The sequence below is a fragment of the Poecilia reticulata genome, linkage group LG2 (assembly GCF_000633615.1).
Source record: "Poecilia reticulata strain Guanapo linkage group LG2, Guppy_female_1.0+MT, whole genome shotgun sequence".
NCBI lineage: Eukaryota > Metazoa > Chordata > Actinopteri > Cyprinodontiformes > Poeciliidae > Poecilia > Poecilia reticulata.
This window is the reverse complement of record NC_024332.1, coordinates 24318653-24339477: the sequence shown is the minus strand read 5'-3', so window position 1 is coordinate 24339477 and position 20825 is coordinate 24318653. Positions and strand designations below refer to the sequence as shown.

Genomic DNA, 20825 nt, shown 5'->3' with positions numbered 1-20825 from the left:
AGAAAACTCGCTGAGCCTGGTGGTTGGGTGCTAGGGCAGTCATTCATCCAGCAATTCATCGTGTTTTTGAGTTAMAAAATGTTTAAAGTTGACAGGAAATTTGAAAATATCACTTGATAATTCTGTGTTATTGAAAGACTGGAAGATTCATACCTGAACACTAACTATTAAGTCTTTAAAAAATGCAAATATTTTAAAAAGACGTAAATAAATAATGCTTAGCCTGGTGGGGGCACAAGTAAAGCCTGGAGGCCCGCCAGGCTTATAATACACTGATACCAATATGGAATTACACAGAATGTCTCAAAGTCTCATTTAGGCAYAATATACTTTCAGTTGGTTGCCAGAATGTCTTAACTTACAAGTTACAAAAAAAGCTGGAAACATTCGTTAAAACAATGCCAGAAGAGCTCTGCTTTAAGCTTACGTCAAGCTAGCTGCTAGCTCAACATCAGAAGATACCAAGAAAATGATTGTTTCTGCTTTGATTAAGTTAGTTGCATTAAAGTGACAATTTRTAAATATTACTGAACAATGTGTGAAAGGACTTCCCCACTGTGTTTACATCAGCTCATATTCTTCCATTATTAACAATGTCTGTCTGAACTTTTATTTTCTTTAATGATAAAAATAACGCAGCAGCAGCAGCAGCCTGGGTTTACTCCATGTGTAATAAAAGAAAACAAATCCTGATTTTAGAAAACTACACAAGCAGGAGGCAGCCAGCCGTTCAAGACTTTTTTATTTCATTTTCAGAGTGACTACGAGCGCAGATGGTATGTATATGAGTTAGCTGAGGATGTTAATTACGAAATCAAGGGAAAATGTAAACAAACGTTYGACAAGTGGATRAAAAAAAAAATGCTCCRTTTAAATTTGGCTCAAACCGCAGCCTAATCCCTGCATGGGAAAAACACACACAACAAATGAAGGGTGGCGAGTCAGCTGCCAGGCCTACAGCAAACGTTCACATAGAGAGCCGTCCCACATCTTCAAGGTAAATATCTCCTAGTAAACATGCCGGACTGCGTCTGTTCGGTCCCTCGGTTTGCCCGATCCGGTGGGTTTTACAGCCAAAATAAAGCTGAAAAGGGTCTTTCTAGTTTGTGTTTTTGGCAACAAGCTTTGCCCTGATTAAGCCAACTGAACACAGCAAGCAGCGACGACCTCATTAAGAATGCTTTATGTACTTCAGGAAATATTCACTTACAACTTGCCCAACGCCAGAATGAAAAGGACAGGGATGGCTTGRCAGCTGAAAACACTGACTGCTCTGCTGAAACACCCAGCATCCTGCAGGAGTACAAGTTCTCAGGACAAACTAGACAGAKGAACTTATTCAARCAAATTCAGCTGCCAACAGCAAACCAAGCTGATAGCTGGAGCAGGGCAAGATGCTCTAGCTATCTAGACAGGTCTAGACAGCTGTCTTCACAAAAAWTAGCTGGTAATCTCTTGTTTTTGTAAAAGTTTGACTTTCATATCACTTTAAAAAAAACAAAAAACAAACAAAAACAAAACCGGAGGTTGTGATGTTGCGGATGCGATCACAACTATTAATGCAATTTCACTCAACATTCACAAAGTTTCGYGCGGACCTACAATTTTCAACGGTCCAACAGTTCAAGAAGTTATTGAGATAAAGGATATTACCRTTCTTTTTCAAGTTATCTAATGGTATACTCACGAAAGAACACATTCTCAAAGATCAATGCACTTTAAATTTTAATGGACATTTAACACCTGAACTGGGAGACATTTTAATTATCGAAAATAAATGAACAAATCAACTGAAACAACAAAAATCAATTATGAAGTCTCTGTAAACAAAACTGTCTAGCCGAGACTGAAGACGTTTGTCATCCATTGCTTCAACTGTCATGCTTATCTCAGAAATTTTAGATGCAGGCCGATATAATCAGACACTCATTTTCTGAATGATATCGGACCGATATGCGAAATCAATATTGTTGCACCCTAATTCCCACTATGCTACAAAGAGGAAGAAAAGACTTGAGAATTGGTTGTTGGATGCCAGCTGTTTATGCCGCACAAGAGTCAAACAGCACTCAATGGATTCAAGGGAGAATGTCATTTTCCAAAAACATTTACTTCTAACAACGGAGAAAATCCATGGTTGACTTGTTACTGTAAATAGACGCGATAATCACATTACGCCAAGTGCAACATTTTTCTTACAATGAACATGACAAGGTGTTATTGTTGCAGAGGTCCCGACAAACACTGGATGGAGCTTTATCTTCGGAGCGCTGGCAGGCACCCTGCGGAGACGCTGGGGCCTGCTGGGGGGAGTTTTCCCCCAACATGATGAGGAGGGATGAATATTTCAGTGGTTCGGAGTAAGATCTCTCCGTTACATCATCTCTGTGTAATTGTGCGTGCGGAAAGCAGCCTCTCAGCAGATTCTCCTGTAAGCCCCCCCACGGAGAGCCTGAGATTGTATAACGTGTGCCGCTTACACACACACACACACGCGCGCACACGCACACACACAGAGCTGGCAAGGCCCCCAGAGACGGAGACATGTATGTTATTCCCCGCGGACCGCAGCCCCAATTCAGTCACAGTGGTGACAAATTGGGGGGAAAATATGCTAATTGCTATTTGGATGTTGTTTAAAAAAACTGCAGTCAATTAAGAAAGATTTACAAGGTTTAGCACAAGAAAAGGGCAAAAAAAGGAGCCAAATGCAAAGTGGTACAGATTAACTGCTGTGCATCATTTTGGGAGGTTGTTATGTTTCCAAACTAGGGCCGTTGTAAAGGATTATTTTAGTAATCAAGTACTCTATCAATTATTCTGACGATTAATTGAGTAATCAAATTTAAGAAATTGAATGAAAATTTTGGTATAGCTATCACTATAGTAGCAGTATTAATATTGGCTATAGATATTGGTCAAAGTTTTAATCTCTGTCCATTCCTAAAAATGACTTTTCTGTAGCAACATGAACTTGGAATTTTATTGTGATATTTTGTGATAACAGTAAAAAAAGACTTATTTTTTAGGTAACTATATGGCTATGGCTGCATGGTACAGCAGTCACAGCACCACAAACACAAATAAYRTTCTTGAAAAAYATTCCCATTTGCAATAGGCTTCTTCAGGACACCAATATAATACAGTCTTTTTATATCTTTTGGTATTTACAGCAGTAACGACAAAAGTATTTTTAAAATCTATCCATGTCTTTTTTTTAACAACAGACTGTACGACTGGTAGCCCATGACCACAGTCAAAAGCCTACAACACACAAATACTGCTCTTAAAAAACTCACCAAACAAAAAGCCCAGAGGACAGTTCATGGATTATTAAGTATGGATTATTAAGTAGGCTTCTTCAGAACTAGCCTGGTAAAAACCAGCACCTTATTCCACATTTCGCTTCATCCAGAGGGTCTGGACTCTCAGCTATTGAAAAACTTACTGGAAAATGAAACTTTTACCCAATCGCTAAGGTTTAGCCGTGGCGTATGTAACRTGTATGAAGCTTACCGGAAACTGCCTGCACTAACAACCATCCTGCAATGCCGAGAGAGAAGTGCTGAGCCGAACCACTCAACTGTTGAAGTCAATTAAATATCTGGAAGCATGGCCAACATGGACGGAAAGGCTTTGTTCACTTCATCTGCTGCCATCGCTAAAACTAGCTAGCTGGCTAGACTACAATTCTAAAACAACGCAGACAATTGACGTCATCGTTCACAACTTCTCCTTCTGTTCGTTGATTGGTAGAAAATCAGTGGGAGAAAGTCCAGACCTGGCACTGAAACGAGATTAAAATCTGAGCTGAATTACGCATGAAGGCGATGGCCAGGCTACTTGATAACACCAGTTACACCTCACAGTCAGATTTTATGTCTAAACACCTGCGTGTCATGGGATTAGCAAACATCAAATGATCACAATTTAAACAAAAGCAAACAAAACAAAACATTGATAATGAAAAGCTGCGACCAAAACCAATCCCTAACAACTACTGGCCCAGCAGCCCCCAATCTGGTCAATGGAGCCGATGTCACCAGAGTCCGTCCTCTGTCAGATTCTAATTTAGACACAATGAGGCTAACAATGCCGAGCATCAGTGAGAGAAGCCAGCCACCGCTACCACAGAGCCCCGGGGCCCGCTCTGAGAGGGCCTTGGCTTCAGTAGAGGAGCTGCTTCCACACATCTAGGTCAGTGTTTCACACGTTTAATTAGGAACATGTGGAAATGCCTGGCCGGCAAATACGCTCGGTCTAAACCAGCCTAAATATGCACAGCACACTGGTTAGAGGTGGAAAAGGCAGCAACAAAAAAAGGCTGGGGATTTGAAATGGCCAGCTGGGCCATTAGGTGAACACACCCTAAGACAGGGGCCGGTTCTCAGGCTTTACTCCGTCACCTCAGGGAAAGGGACACGGTGGACCAAACAGAATTAAGAAGTGACACGTGCTACACACACACACACACACACTTAACATAGCCTCCTTGGTCTGAGAGTTATACTGACATTAAGCCTTCCTACTGCACCCCAGAGTGTCCTCGGAGGCCATGAGGAATGCAAATGGAGGTTCATTTCTCTTATTTACCGTGGAGTAGCCATGGTGATATGTGGCATCCAGAGGTTTAAATAGAAATGCTGAAATGTTCAGCTGGGAAGTTTGAACTCTCCTCGCCGCCTTCATTAAAAAGTAATAACATATTGCCACATGAAGGCCGACCCAGTCACCAGGCTTCACTTGCTGGTCACTAAGCAAGTGACGCCTGCTTAGTGCTTCACTAAGCTAACAGTAATAAGAAAGACGAGCTAAAGAGTCTTTGGTGAAACAGTTGGAAGCACAATGGGAACATAGTATGATCAGTATGTGAACACATAAAGAGGCTGAGGTCAGGTGTCATCTTTTTATTCACCAGAACTCCGAAACCACTGCCCGTCTTTACCTACACGCTAAAAACTTCAGAGTAAAGTGACGAGTCATGGAGAAAAGATTTTGGACATCTTAATTAGGATGAAACAACTGAAGTGCAAGAAACATTCTATTTATTTTAATTGTTTTTTTGTCATGTTTGTCTTTTTTAAGACTTAATAATTGGGGTTTAAGTGTTGCCAATAATGCCTTCCAAAAACACATAATTACCTGGTGATAACTTCACATTTCCTGTCAACTTCAAACATTTTTTAACTCAAAAACAAGATAGGCCGATGGATGACTCGCCTAGCTCAGCAAGTTTTCTGGGGGAAACCTCTAACACACATATGTGCATTTCCATCTATATTAGGACTTTGCATGGACTTCCATTGAGTTCAGTAACTCCACTGATGCCTAACCCAAACATTTTTCCTAGGGCTGGGGACAGACCGTTACCGTCTGTTCCGAACTTTAGCCGAATCTTAACTCACACCGTCTAAGGCAGGCGTGGGCAACTCCAGGCCTGGAGGGCCAGACTCCTGCAACTTTTAGATGTGTCTCAACTTCAACACACCTGAGTCAAACAATGAGGTCGTTAGCAGGACTCTGGAGAACCTGACTGCACTGAGGAGGTGATTCAGCTGTTGGATTCAAGTGTGTTGGACCTGGGAGACGTCTAAGAGATGAAGGACACCGGCCCTCGAGGACCAGGATTGCCCACCCCTGTCCTAATGTGTTAGGACCCCACTTTGGTCCCCATAAGGCCCATCAGTTATAAGGTTAAGAACTATGGTAGAAATGGTCCTAAATAGGATAGCTAAACAAGTACACACACACACACCCAACCACACACCAATGCATCACTCTTTTCTGAGGATGAACTAGAAAAGTGAATGGCCTGAAGGCACACAGTGTCTCTTGATGTGTGAGTCAAACTAATGGACTGCTTCCTTCCACTGTACCCCCGACCTCTGCTGCTCACTCACTCATCCCATCTCCAGCGCAGCCGCTCTCTCTTTTCCCCTCCTCCCACATTTACTCCACGCAGTCCTGTCTTTGTGCTCCTAACCTCTTCATTTACTCCCCTCCCACCCTCGCCGAGTCCTTCTTGTTTTTGGGACACAAACCGCGCTGGAGTGACAGGCTGGAGAGGGAGAGGAGAGGAGCTGCAAAACAAAACCACCAGGACAGACCAAGGATGCGCTTCCAGCTTCTAAGTACAGAGCCTCACAGGAGTATCTGTCCCTGTGAAATATTTTGCTGTGTTATGTAACCACAGTGTCATTTTATTTGGACTTTAGGTGATAAGGAAGGTAGAGCCAGTTCTCCACCAGGAAAAAGACGCAAATGTTTTTCTCACGATTTGATTCTGATTTTAGGGGTCAAAATCGACTCTTGAGTCAAGACAATTAGTGAAAATGATTTCTGCTGTTAGTGTGCAAAGGATCCTCGTGATCTGCTCCAGTCTGCTTTGTAAGGTAGAGTGACCATTTTAAATTTTAAATATTAATCCACGCTTAGATGGAGTTACTCCCTCCATCCTCGGTTTTGTTTTAACAAAGTGTCATGAAGAGAACGCAACACGCTCCTGCTGACAGCCTCCTTTGTGGACCTCAACGTTGCATTTTCCAAAAGTCTTTGACCATTTGACGGTCTTCGTAGTAATTTAGTGAAGAACTGAAAAAAAAAAATACATCGTTTCTCACCCCGTCTTCTGTATTCAYCAAAGACCGGATTAGTGAAAGTGGACTAGTTGAAGTGAAATATCAACATTGCTGTCCAAGCGCATTTCAACATAAATCACAGCCACAAACTTCTGACCACAACACTTCACACAGAGCTCTGTACCGTTYGGTATGCAGTACCTGGGCTCAGCGTATTTGCATTGTTTCCAAAGGTTCAATGTTCATTATGCGAACTTTGCACACGGTCAAACTCAGTCTTTCCAGTAATCTGGTAAAGAAACAAGATGATTCCAAATGTTTACCTTTAATGAAATATCTCTCCCTTTCATTTATGGGCATGTCACACATGCAGGATCCTGCTCTCCAGCTCTCTGTTGGAGGGAAAAAAAAACACTCACACACAATGATTACCATTGGTTTTAGTGGTCAAGTTGTCAACATAAAATCTTAAATATATGACATATAAAGGAAAAGGGGACACAGTGTTTTGCTATTAATTATCATCACTAGGACAGCTGGATAACAAGGTCCAATGGTTTCACATTTCACAGGCCAGGAAAAAGTTTTAATTAAAAAAAGTAGATCTGTTATGCTAGATTGACTTTGGCAATCTTAATATGTAGATGTGCTGCAGAATTCAGTGTGTTTAGATTCAGCTTTTTAAAAAAAAAGACTATGGATGGTAAGTACAAGAATCGTGTTTTTGCTTGACTGGGTGTTGAAATCTGACAACGATTGCTAATGTCTGTGACCTGAAGTAACCTCGCCATTTTTGTACAGYGAATTTTTAGACGCTGAATTTGAGACAGTGAATTTGAGCAAGTTGAATTTTTAGGACACTGAAAATATTGTATTTGAATTTTAAAAAGTTGAATTTTTTTATATGCTGAATTTTTTAACACTGAAAAATATATATATTGAAAATTTCACCACTTTGAAATAGGAATGTGAATTTTTTTAACAAAAATTGCAAACATGTATAAATAATGACACTGAATTTTTTTTTAAATTGAAAAAGTAAGCACAAATATACAACATTCAAGTTTCAGATGCATTTTTTATTCAAATTCTGATGGCACATATTTACTTCCATAGAAGTGTGTCATATTTTTCAGATYTTTATATCTTAGAGTAAAAAAAGGAATAGCATGTGCCCTATTTCTGCAACTTCACAACTATGCCCTGTTTTGTGTTGGTCTACCATGTGAAATCCCAAGAAAAAACATGGAGGTTCTTGACTGGAAGATGAAAAAGAAGTGGTAAAAGATCAATACTCCTTCAAGACACTACAAATCCAGCTCCCACAACCTACTGGGAAATCAGGGAGCCGCTTTCCGAGCACCATTCAGGAAAACCTATATTTAGCAGCTCATACGCCACACCACACAGGTCTAAACCTTGCAGATCGCACAYGCCGAAAGACAAACAACTTTTAAAGTGAAGCCTTTCCTGACTGCGGTCTGGTCTGTTTCTGGATCAGGGAAGCTGGGACAATGAAAGGTGCCTCTCATCCTCAGAACCCCGCAAATCTCAGACAAGCTGTCAAATCCAACCAGAAACCACAAATCAGGGGCCGCCAGACTGAGCTGAATCAAGGCACTTGAATTTGGAGCGTTCGTCGACATCYAGGTTGAGGATGTTGTGTTTTTTTGCTTGTTGAGGAATATGCTTTTATTTCATGCATGAGGACAGAGAGCAGGAAGAGCAGCCTCACTCTTCGGGCCCACACTTGCGAGCATTTTGAGTGAGAGAGAAACAGATTGCTTGTGACTGTGGAGAAGAAAAGAGCACAGTCGGGCTTGCCTAAACACGTTCCGTGACTTCCAGGCCTCGTCGCCCCCGTTAAACAGTCAACCATCCCTGCGACACCACGGAGCGGTCCCGCAACCAGTCGGCCCGCATGGTCTGACTCACATGGTGGCGCCTGAGCCAAGCTCCTCCTGAATCAGGTGTTCARCTGCCTGCTCAGCCAATGAGGAGCTTGGTTCAAGCCCAGCGATTCGAACGACTCCAAAAGAKAGAAACAGCTTTGCCTGGAACAGACTTCCACCTCTATTTAGTAGTAAAGTAGAGACGGCAAATACAGCAGCTGAACGAAGCAAACATTCTTGACATGTTTACTGGCAACACTGGAAAATATGAAAAAAATTATTTAAAAATCTGTTGTTGCAGCAGAAAAACCTCACACTGAGGGTGTTTTCTCGGCTGACAGTCTGGTGGACTCGGTTGGATTTGGGGACCAAAATTGCAACATTTATTACATTTTGAGCTGGGGGGGTCGGCTTTCACACAGCACCGTGCCAAACGTCGTAAACCCTTTGGAAAACCTGTTCCCCTCCTCRCCTGTGTTGGCGCTGCACCATGTGTGTTTTGGTTGTATTTACCCCCATAATACCCTGCTCTTAKTCCACTTCCAGCTTTTGGAGCGTTCTCTTGTCCGTTTGTATTCACATATGGATTCGAACCGCAYCGGAGTTTATTTCAATTAAACTGTGGCCTACAGTTCGACTGTTCATTCACACCTCCTTAAAACAAATTAGAGTTTCTTGGCAAACAAACTAGAGTTTGGCTAAAGCGAACTAAAGAGGGCTAGTGTGGATGCAGCCTAAAAGACTCAAGCTTCAACCAAAGCACGTTCACACAGTGGAGGGAGAACATCCCATGTTAAAAATTCATTCTCCAAAATCAGAGTTGTCACAATTACTGCAACCTTCACATGTCGAAAAATCGTACTGGATTCTAGAAACACATGAAGCTGATGGCATGACCTAATTTCTGATCCACTGGGCTAATAAGTGACTACTGAGGTGCACTCRTGGAGCATTAAAATGACTATTTCTTAATTAGCAAATGAACCTTGCATTTGAAAAGATAAATAAACAAAAAAGTAATTCAGATGCCCCAGGTGGGTTTGACTTCAACCAAGGAAAGAAAATGCAGAACCGCACTTCATGGCACCTTGATGAGCATGGCAGGGAATCTGTGATGCTGTGGGCCCATTTATCTTCAAAAGACCTTGTTATCATGYATGACATTATGAAACCAGATATCAAATAAACAGTTTACAAACTTTGCCTGTAAACTTCAAAYGAGTCATCACTGAGTCTTGASGAGTCGTGATAACGATCATAAACACATGGAAAAAGCAACACRAAACCCATTCAACAGACAACGTGCCAGAAAAAAAAAACTGAAGAGGTCATAAGACAAAATTGACAGCAGGTGTTCAAACATTTGAGCCACTGGCACAGCAGGATTTACAAGGATGTGGCCCCTTAGCCTGGCGCCAGTTTTGGTGCTCTATCYACTAAGGAAAAGTGTGTTTACTAATGCAAATTACAGTACATTRACAGGTAGTCCCACATAGCAGCAGGTGTAGGAAATGTCAATAATTCCATGTTGTTCCCACAAAAAATCTACTATAAATTCATAATTTTCAAATATTTAAAAAAGTATTTGAAAATAAATAAACAAGTATTTTCATTTAAATAAATTAGGCTGCATGAGGTAATACAACTCACCYAATTTGCACCTAGGACTTTTATACAAAGTACAATGTTTGCAAAAACACACGTTCATTAAAAAAAAAAAAGAAAGAAAAAGTCTTTGGGCCACCCCCAAAACTTGGGGCTCTGGGCTACTGCCCCTGTAAAGTCTAACCAAGGCCACTGGTGAGTTTGTAGAACATGATTATCATTTATGATATCAACTTACACTACTGCCATAAAAATCTGAGGTTTTGGGGTTCTTTACACATCTGTTACAGCGGAATTTTAATTATTTGAATATTAACAATGTGGCAAGCTTGTCTCTTACAAGATTACAACAACAGCATGGTTAAAGTTGCATCACTCCCAGACTCTACTGTCATGTCTCCCTCTCTGCAGTCACCATTCCTGCAAGTAGCCTGGATCAGACTTCCAGTCACTAAGGAAGACCAGATGTGCAGTGTGCATGACTCATGACGCTCTTTGTGCCATGCCCCTTTAATCTCTTCATCAACCTGCCAACTGTCACTGGGTCAAAGCGCACACATTTTACGGCCGGTTAATGTATGTTAGGGCGGCTGCAACACGCAACTATAAACTCAGAACGAAATCCTGCTCCGTTTTTCTACCGTCACAAAATAACACTACTTAAATTCAAGGTGCTTTTGGGAAAATGACTGCTTGTAGCCGAAATATTTAAGGCGAACGAAACCACAACAGCACCACCAGCTCCAGAACTGACGCCGAGCTCTTCCCGCGTGCGTTTTGGAGCTGCGCGTGCGCGAGCGCGCGTGACAGGTCCTCAGGAGGAGTTGATTAGAAAGCCCGGGTGACCTGCGTTAGAAGAAGCGGCCACACAGAGCAAGAGAGAGCAGCAGCGGCACTTACTTTCCGATGACCTCGCAGAGCTCGTACACATCTTCAAACAGAATGTCGTCGTCCGCCATAGTCCGAGCCCGGCCGGGGATGAATTATCACCCACACCTCCACGAAATACAGACGTCCCCCCCAAACTGGTAATGCTCCTGGATGTGGACACCGGAGGCCAGGGGCGGCTGACCGCTTCACAATAACAAACGACAACACACCGGCTGCCTGGGAAGAGTTACAAAATAGCTTTCTTGTTCCCAGTTGTTGCCTCCGTCGTCGACCCCCTGCACCCCCCAAAATAAAGCTGTGGTGCAATTGGGGTGTCGGGACGAGGAGAGCTCAGCAGTCCAGTCTGGGAGCCCCCCCACCCCCTGTTCCGCCCCGCCTTTAGTTGAGCCTCCCGGTGTCTCAGAAAGCAAAGCTGTCAAACATGAGAAACTCTTCTTCTCCTGCTGCTGTGTCCGCTCCCTGACACTTTCCCTCGGCTCTGCATGTGGAGCTCAGAGAGGATGAGAAGCGGGAGCGGAGCCGGCGGACAGCGCCGCTCAGTCCATCAGAGTCGGGTTACAGCGCGGATCCAGGTGGGCTACGCTGGTCCCCACATCCACGGCTCTTTGCGTTACAGCTTCCCGGGATACACGGACAGTCCACTCCTCCGTTCGTGCGACTCACAGCCCGGGTGAACTCCTCTTTACAGCGTCACACCCCGTCTTCGCTGCTCCAGCTGCACTTCTCAGACCGTCGGTTCACCTCGCAGTCCTCCCAGCGTCGCCTGAGCGCTGCTCGGACGCTCTGCTCCGCGGAGCTTCCAGAAACCAAAGCTCCTCCTACTCGGCAGTTATGAAACTGCTCCGTCGTCCTCCATCTTGGCGCGTGCCAGATACGCGGGGCTTTCGGTTCAGTCCTATACGGATTTGAGCCAACATGGTGGAGCTGCGGCGCCATATACGTTGCTTTAAAACCGCAGTTTCTCTGGACTTGATCAGTGGACGGGAATAAAGTGGAATTCCCAGCCGGAAACATTAGGGACAGTGCGCTTACAAGTCTCTGGAACTGTTATCTATGAAAKAAAGAAGTTATCTCACTTTAGAAGAACCGTCTTCATATGGTCTGTGTGCTATAAAAAGGAGATTGAGAGGGTATAAAATTTAAGACATTTTTAATACAAAACATAATGAGGTGCGTTAGTTTGGAAATATGTTTGAAAATGGCTACATTCCAAAAGCAACTATTTTTTAAAATCAAATCCAACCTAAATATTTTTGATTAAAACTCCCCTGAAGGTTCAGTCAACCCTCAGTAGCTGTATTTCCACTAACCATATAACTGCAAAAATTCACATTTCAAAAATTAGTTTGCTAAATGGAAAAAAGCTTTTTGATAAAAAGTTTTGGTGCCAGAATGAGGTGGAGGACGGGGTGTTTTTTTTTTTTTGGTTGCTTTTTTTGATATTTTTTAATTGCTTTGTTTTGCAAAACTCCGATGGAAAAGCTTTTTTCATCACATCACATGAGTCACATGATCAATAGCCAGATGTTGCCTCTGGCGCAAACCACAAAGAAGACGACAACAGGAAGTTGAGGATCATGTTTTCTAATGAAAAACATGATCCATGTTTTTGAATAAAACATGGATCATGTTTTAGACATTTATTCACATGTGATTTCGACCACGCTTCATATTTAATGGAGACACCGCAATTGCGACATTGTGCTTTTTCGWCGTTAGCAGAATATTCTGCACACATTTGCAATGGAAACGCAGCTGCTCACATACACCGTGTGGGATGCAGTAACTGCATCTGCAGAGCTTATTAATGAACTATTTTTCAGTCTAATGCGCCAAAGAATGTTTGCAAACGGCTTTATGGAGAAATGTTGTGATACTGAAGCCAGAGCAGCAGCTTCTTAAAGAGACAGAGGCCCAATTTCAAAGGATCAAAGTGCAAAGTTRAATTTCTCTTAAGTCATATTTGATATGTACACRATTTTCATGACAACTGAAGGCAACATTGTACATATAATACATATGTATAAGGCTCCTTTAAATCACACAGCTACGCTCCAATGAGGTGAATGCTTGTGCTGGATTTTACTTTGGAATATAAGAGAAAAGCAGAAAATGTATMAAAAAAAGTTGCATCATTTTCCTCCCAACCATGCACTACTTTGGTCTGTTGGTCTGTTACATAAAATCTTAGGAAAATATATAGATGTGTATTTGCAGAGTAAGAGGTGACAAAATATAAAAAACACTCAAAACAAATTAATTTAGCAAGAAACGGTTAAACAATTGCTTTTACAGTTTGCGCTGACACGATTGGCTCTAAGCTGCTTCTTCCACCTCCACAGCCTTTCTGCCTGGAGCGTTATTCATCAGACGGCGCTTCTCATTTGCTACCGCATTGCTAATATTAGACTGCTGTGCTTAATGACATCTGTGCATGCAGTTCGCCGTTAATGGCCGATCAGTTTACCAAATGAACGACCCGGCTCTGCTCTCTCGTCTTGATGATGCACAGATGTTATCACCATTTGATACAGTCATTGATTGGTTCCATTAYGTTACAATCATTTGCAACGTTGCCATTTTTAGTTCCGTAATTTTATTGACAGTAATAGGAGTTTGGCRGATTTTCAAAGCCGCCTCCCTGTATGTCTGCAAAGTCTCCTGAAGACAGCTTCTGTCTGTTTGCCCTCTGTGTGGGCATCTTCATGAAATGACCAGACTTCACTCATCGCAACAAATTGAGTAACGCAACATGACTGTCWGGCTCTGTGACTGATACCGAGTCCATGAGGCTCATGACGTTTACTGATATACAGTACTAGCCAAGTAGTACTTGGCTAGTACTGGTGTGTCATTACCAATAATTTGGTATTACCATTACTGTCTTTAATGTTTCTTATTGTCCTCTCACATTCCTCTTTGGTGGCTGGTGTTAAATATTATATATGCATATGTTTGTTGCTATCTTTTCTCTCTTTCTGCAGGTGTAGAGGCAGACTTCTACTCTGTATGCTTCTTTATCTTCCATTTTAAATCAGTCACCTTCACACTGCCAGACAAGACAAGTAAAATGTTTAGTTGTGCTGCTCACCTCGGTTTCTAGCACTGCGCCGTTTCTTGTGGCAGCAGGTTGGAGCGGCCATTTTACTTTCATTCAGATTTTTTTCCCCCTATTTTAAAAACTTTAATCTCCCTGTTTCTACCAGAAACTTTAGGGGATTTTTTTGGGGGACAACTATTCTCTCTGGTTTTAGATTCCGTGCAGCTGGAAGGACTTTTGCTACGGTTTCACATTTGGGCGCTTGTTATGACATGTAACCATAGCAACAGGGTGGTTTACAACAGGGAACAGCTGGTTAACATAGTAGAAGCTCAAATGATACCTCAAAAATAAAAGATGAAGTGAAAATAATGTGTTGCGGCATTACGGACAATCCTTCATCAGATTGTCCTACAATAGGGTCAGAGGGTTCTCTAGATGTTATGTAACACAGACTGCTACAGGAGATCCTTCCTGCCAACAGGCATCAGCTTCAAGCTACAAATCTGTGAAGAAAATACGAGTTACAACATTTCATTTCGCTTTGGGATTAATAAGGTATTTTTGAACTGAAGTTAAATTAAATTCTGGAATTTAATTTAACTTCAGTAGCTTCACCTTTCTTTTCTCCAACTCTTTTCCTTTTCTTTTGGTTTGCCTAGTTTCCTTTCTTACATGTTTTGTTCTGGTTTCCTAATCAGTCTGTTCAGCCAGAATGAGTTTCACGACATTAATTAATTAGTTTTTTTTATTTTTTATTTTAGCGCAGTAATCCTCTTTTTTAATTCCAGATTATTTGAGGGGCTGCAGTGGCCCCTGGGGTAACCATTAGGCCCCCCGATCCCGGCAACACCAAACAACATGACCTAAAAGAAAGTCACTGTAGGCGCAACATGGATAGATCTTTGCTTCATTCACTCTGGTGGGTGACTCTATTGCCAGATGATTGCCTAATTAACGTCAAGTGAATAATTAAACAGATTTAGTGAACAATGATGAGCTTGTTCTTTTATTTATGTGTTTTTTTCCTTCTTTACAACAAAAAAGGATGTGATGTAATTAAATGAGCCCCTCAGCAGTTTCCCTGTACGCGCTGGTTGAGCTCCCTCGATGTGGGTCTGCTTATTTAGCACAGAGTTCCTTTGTTTGGGCCACTGAAAACCTTCGGCGGCAGCCTGAGCCTGAGCCGACGACGGGAGGCTGCGTGTACGAGCAGGTGGGAATTTTTTATTTATTTATTTTTGCTAGGTTGTAAGCTCTGAACCTATTTGGCTTAGGACGGAAGAGAAATCAGGACATCAGAGAAAAATCTTATCTCTTACAAACACACTCTTCCAGTCTCAGCTGGAGAGGCGTTGGTGTGCGTGCGCGCGCGCGTGCGTGCGTGCGTGTGTGTGTGTGTGTGTGTGTGTGTGTGTGTGTGTGTGTGTGTGTGTGTGTGTGTGTTACCCGGAGGTTCTTAGCCAAACACGGAGCAGATTTGCTTGCCGGGTGATATTCGGGTCACAGCGGTATTGTGAAACCACGTGCGGTTACTTGCATGTTATCCCAGCAGACACCAACGTCTCCGGTTTTTCAAAGTTTCATTTTAAAATATGCATCGGGGAAGAACGGAGAGGTAAAAGAAAAAAAAGTAGCTACAGTAAATAATATTGTTGCACTTGACCCATTTAGTTGGTTAAAATTAAGTCTGCTGAAGCGGAGCTGGTCCTAAACTCCTTCAGGGTCAGATGGACGCTGAACACAGCAGCAGACCGGTTCACCTGGTCAAGCTGGATAACATGACGTAATGCTGTGAGGCTGATCTCCTGAGTGCTCAGACTCATATCCCTAGACATAAATACGGAGAACGTCGCCAAAGTGCCTGGTGACGGTTTCACAAACCATCCAATCAGAGCTGGACCAGCAGCTGGTTGAATGTGCTACATTTTTAATTTTGTTTTCAAGGCAGCTTTCGTGGAGTTGCTGTTATTACCTTTGTTAGTAAAATAAAAAAGTAGAGCTGCACCGATAGCAGTTTTCTGGCCGATTACTGATATTTATAAAGCCAGACTGATTTTGGTCCACACCGATTTTAGGGCCGGTATTGTGCTCCAGTTTCCAAGCTTCCACCTCCCCTCACTCAGCTCCTTCAGACTAGCCAGCTGCAATTAGCAAACACCTGGTGGAACATCTGTTGAGCTCATTATAATAGCTATTTCTCAGTGCAATCCTGGTAAAACGTTGATAGAGAAACTATGTTATAACTATGTTATGATTTCCTGCAGCATTTTTATAGCAACTAAACATAACAGTTACTTGATTGTGCTATAAAATGGCTCAAAGTGTCTGGAAAACACATAATACTGTCCCTTTAAGGAACAGAAGAATTAAAATCTGCATGGCCTCGAGTGAAAAAGTGATTAACCAAAATAAATCTGTGGAAGAAGCAGCTTTGGTGACATGATCCCCAAACTGATCTGCCTTCCTGCCTTTTGTTTGAAGAAATCTCAGATCACTGTTCCCACGCATATGCATAGCAGTGAGAGTATCATGTTGTGTGAAAGTGTTTGCATTTAAAATTGTGATAGAAGCAAATTCTTAAACATTGCAACATACATTAATCTTTGAGAATGACAGGAGCCCCAAGCATTAGGGGCAAAACAAAACCCCCAAAAAATGTGCTAACATGTTTTTGCAATAGCCTAGTCAAAGCCCAGAGGTCAAATTCTTGGAGAATTTGTGGTTTGACCTAAAAGCATTGTGGAAAACCAGCAGAGGTCATCCATCTCCAGAACAGGAGCCGTTCTGTCTTGACAATAAGGCCAATTTGACCTACAGCTGTAATTACTGCAGCGTTTTTACAGTGTTGTTGTCCCGGGGCCGGCGGGGCGTGGACAGTCACTAATCCATTTTCCTTTCTCTGAGGAATTTAACAAAATGTTGAAAACGCCAGAGGAGGTACATACCTTAGCAACAGCATGTCACCAGCAGTAGCAGCTCTAATGTGTAGATGTTATAACAGCTGATCAGGGTAGATGCTCTCAATTGTAGTGTTTCTATTGAAAAATTAATTAAACTCACATGTGAATAAGTTTGTTCACATGACAACTCATTAGCGACCGCAGCGACTGATGTCAACACTTACATGAGATATATTCATAATACAGTGCTCATCACCAATCAGCCAATCAGAGGGGACATCTGGGTCTTATTCAGGCAGTAGAGTGATAAGCCCCGCCTACTTGAAAGGGGTTACCGTATTTTCCGCAATATAAGGCGCACCTAAAAACCTTCAATTTCCTCAAAAGCCAACAGTGCGCCTTATAATCCAGTGCGCCTTACGGTGTGGCGTTTTGGAAGTATTGCAGTGTGGAGAAACAGATTTTACACTTTGAAATGACAACTTTTTATGAACTGTGTGATGCAGAGAGACTCAGAGCTCTGGTGGATTCTACAGCATGCAGTCTGAAAAAAATCAACATCTTCCTCCTACCACTTCCTGTCGTCTTCTTTGTCATTTCTGCCAGTAATAACATCCGGCTGTTGATCATATGACTTGTGTGATGTGAAGAAAGTGTTTCCACTGCAGTTTTGTGAAATGCACTAGTTTTAATACGTAACCAGCTCATACTAACGCAAAAACTTTCTTTTGAAAAATGTGAGCTTTATTCAAAACTGCAGCGTTTCCACCTAGCATTTTTTTTCCTTCTCGTATTTTCAGCTTGAGCAATTCAATGGTGGCTGAAAACATGTCAAGTCAGCAGTCTTCTACAGAACCGTGTCAGCCACAGCCTAATGTTTCCACCTTAAAAATAATTCAAATCTCCTGACAAATCAAACGGTAGGTTTTCATTTTCCGTAAGCCGCAACGATGACAAACTAAAGGCCTCAACCAGGACACACTCCAGATGGTGATGCGTGTCGCAGCCCTGGGCGGCTCTCCCAGCAGGTCTCCTCTGAATGAAGAGACATGAGTGACGGTTTGCTTAAAGAGGCCACTCAGAGATCTGGGGGTGATTATGTTCAATCCCTCTGAAGTGAAAGGAGGATGATCACAGATATTGTTGGAGCCCCTCAGCCCTCCTGTGATCTGGAGGAAGTCATCTGCTCCCCCGGAGCGTCTGCTTTCAGAATCGCTCCCCTTTGCTTTTCTATTTAAAATAAAATCTGTCGTCTGAGGTCTATCTACATGTGATGTTTTGTGAACCATTAGATTTGGCTGGCAACACCTTCTTTTTTTTTTTTGTAGCACTTCCACTTTAATTTGGTCCACCGACACAATTTATTTTTTGACAAAAAATCGTTTTGTACCTCTGAGTTACCACTCCTTGACATGCTGCTTATTCAGACTAATATGAGACGCAGAACCAAAGCACAACAATATTTCCTTGTCTTATGAAAACACAACCTTATGAATTTAAAACGCTCTAAAGCTAGAGGAGAAAAGATTGAATACCAGTTTCTTCATTGACAYCATCATGAAAAACATCTTTTGCTGTGTAGTCTGAGGGCAGATATGCTCTTATACATGAGAACTGATTATTTCACTTAAAGCAACACATTTCCAGCAGACATGTTTTTAGGAAAGCAGATTATTCCAATTTTCTGATGTGGGGCTCTATCGAGACATCTTAAGCAGATAATATCTTCCCTTCAGATGATACAGTATGTTTATTTGTTTAATTAAGGATCCCCACTGTTCTTAGTGGCTCCACTACAGACATTATAATAAAATATTGATGGTGGAGATGAATGTTTATGGTGAAGGGGGCATATTTACCACCACCAATCACAAAAGAGCACAAAACAGGCATACATTCAGTTGGGACCAAATAGTTTGAATGAAATAAAGCATTTCATAAACCAAGAAAAACATTAGACAAAAGTAATGAACTTTGACAGGATTGGGAGAAAAAAAAACCCAATCTTTTTCCAGTGGCAAGATAGGAACTGTGTGAAAACAGGAAGTGTGACTGCAGAAGTATTATGCAAAATCCTCCACTCAGCTCCTTCAGACTAGCCAGCAACAATTAGCAAACACTTGATAGAACTGCACACTCATTACAGGAGGTACCTCTCAGTATAATGCTGGTAAAAATGTTGTTAAAGGGTTAACAGAGGAGCCATGTTGTGACGACTTCTTGAGGGCGGAGCTTCAGAAAGAGCAGCAGCTTCTTAAAGAGACAGAGGCCCAATTCCAAGCCGTTAGATTCCAAAGTCACATTTCTTTTCAGTCATATTTGATATATGCAGCATTTTTATAACAGCTGAAGGTGACAGTTACTTGATTGTGCTATGAAATGGCTCTATGTGTCTGGAAAACACATAATACATCCGCTTTAAATGTTAGCAACATGATCTGCACAACAACACTGACAATGCCAAACAACTCGGACCTCAGTGCTCATCTGACTGAATGCAGGACGTCTTCAGCTGCTCCACAGTGAAGGMCGATCTGTTGATCTTTCTGTGCTACTGGCTGGTAAGTTCAACACATTATGTGCTTCCAACATGGCGTAAAGAATTCATGCTCAGCGCATCGCGGCTCCAGATGCTGCTCAGTGTTTGCAGCACAAATTGTTTCCAGACACACAGCGCATTAATATTTAATTTACTTGTTTTAGGAACAACTGTATTTACTCTCTCTTCAAATGGCCCATCAGCGACGGCTGCGTCTGATGCGTGAATGGCTCCGGAGCACATCACAGATGCAGATCTTCAGATCTTCTTGACGATACCCTCTGCTGGGTTTGGTTCTGGAACATTAAGCGTTGCCTCTAGCTGAGGTCTGAAGCAGAGCTTGTTCTATTTTTCAGGAGCAGAGTAAACAGAACTCCTGCAGTAGGAGGCTTCAGGAAAAACAACGTGTGCAGACTTCAACATCCTCCGGCGTCAGTCCACRTCTTTCCTCTAATACTCTGACCGTTCCCTGTAGTCTGAGAGCTGAGAGCAAGAAGACGATTACTTCAACTTCATATCACTGGCAGTGCCACAATGAACCCAGTATATTTAGTGTTTGGTCTGTTGAAATGTACTTTGGCAGCACAGATCCATTTCTGCACTCTTTGAAAATTGAGATTCTAAAGCTTTTAGCACTCAAAAAAAATCCTATTGATTTCTCTTAGCAATCAAAAGACATTGTGGCCGAGGTTTYACGGTCAAGTGTTTCGTCTATCCTCCCTTAAGACTTGCTGACAACTCGGTGCGCATGAGGCGGTGACCTGCATTGACCAGGTCACTCTTGGAAAAGAGGTTTCTAATCTCCATGAGCTATTTTCCTGGTTAAATAAAGGATACATACACACCGTGTACCTCGAAAATGCTTCCACCAATAGTGCATAAAGCATTGGTTTCAGCTGTTATCCACATAATGTGCTAAATTTTAAATGTAGTGTGATATATAAAAAAAAAGGACATAGTGCTTTGCTACTAATTGACAATATACAATATAACATGACAACTTCGGGATCTCACATTTCACATATTAGGGTTTTTTTATATATATTGGAGTGTTTCCATTAAGCAAATTTATTTTCAAAATGTCAAATTTTGTAATGATATGGTCAATGGATACAGAACTACAATTTAAAGAATATTAAAAGGCAACTAGGATTCAAATTCTAGTCTGACTCTTTAGGTTAATTGGTCTAAATTGTCATGAGTGAGTGTGAGTGTGAGGTGTGTTGCCCTGTGACGGCAAACTGCAGTATTTAAAGCAACAGAGGCAGAATTTTAAGCAGACARTTTACAAAGTAGCTTTTCTTTTAAGACCCATTTGATATATACAGCATTTATTTCAACAACTGAAGCCAACAGCTTCTTGATAGTGTTAGAAAA

At 42.0% G+C, this 20825-nt stretch overlaps 1 protein-coding gene across 1 annotated transcript in view; it reads right to left on the bottom strand.

Annotated features, from left to right (window-relative positions):
- Positions 1-11799, bottom strand: part of caska (calcium/calmodulin-dependent serine protein kinase a) — a 145991-nt gene extending 134192 nt beyond the window's left edge. The window contains exon 1 of the mRNA XM_017309183.1: positions 10976-11799. Coding sequence (XP_017164672.1) covers positions 10976-11034 — 59 coding nt within the window. The 5' untranslated portion in view covers positions 11035-11799. The remainder of the gene's footprint in view (positions 1-10975) is intronic.
- Positions 11800-20825: the final 9026 nt, after the last annotated feature.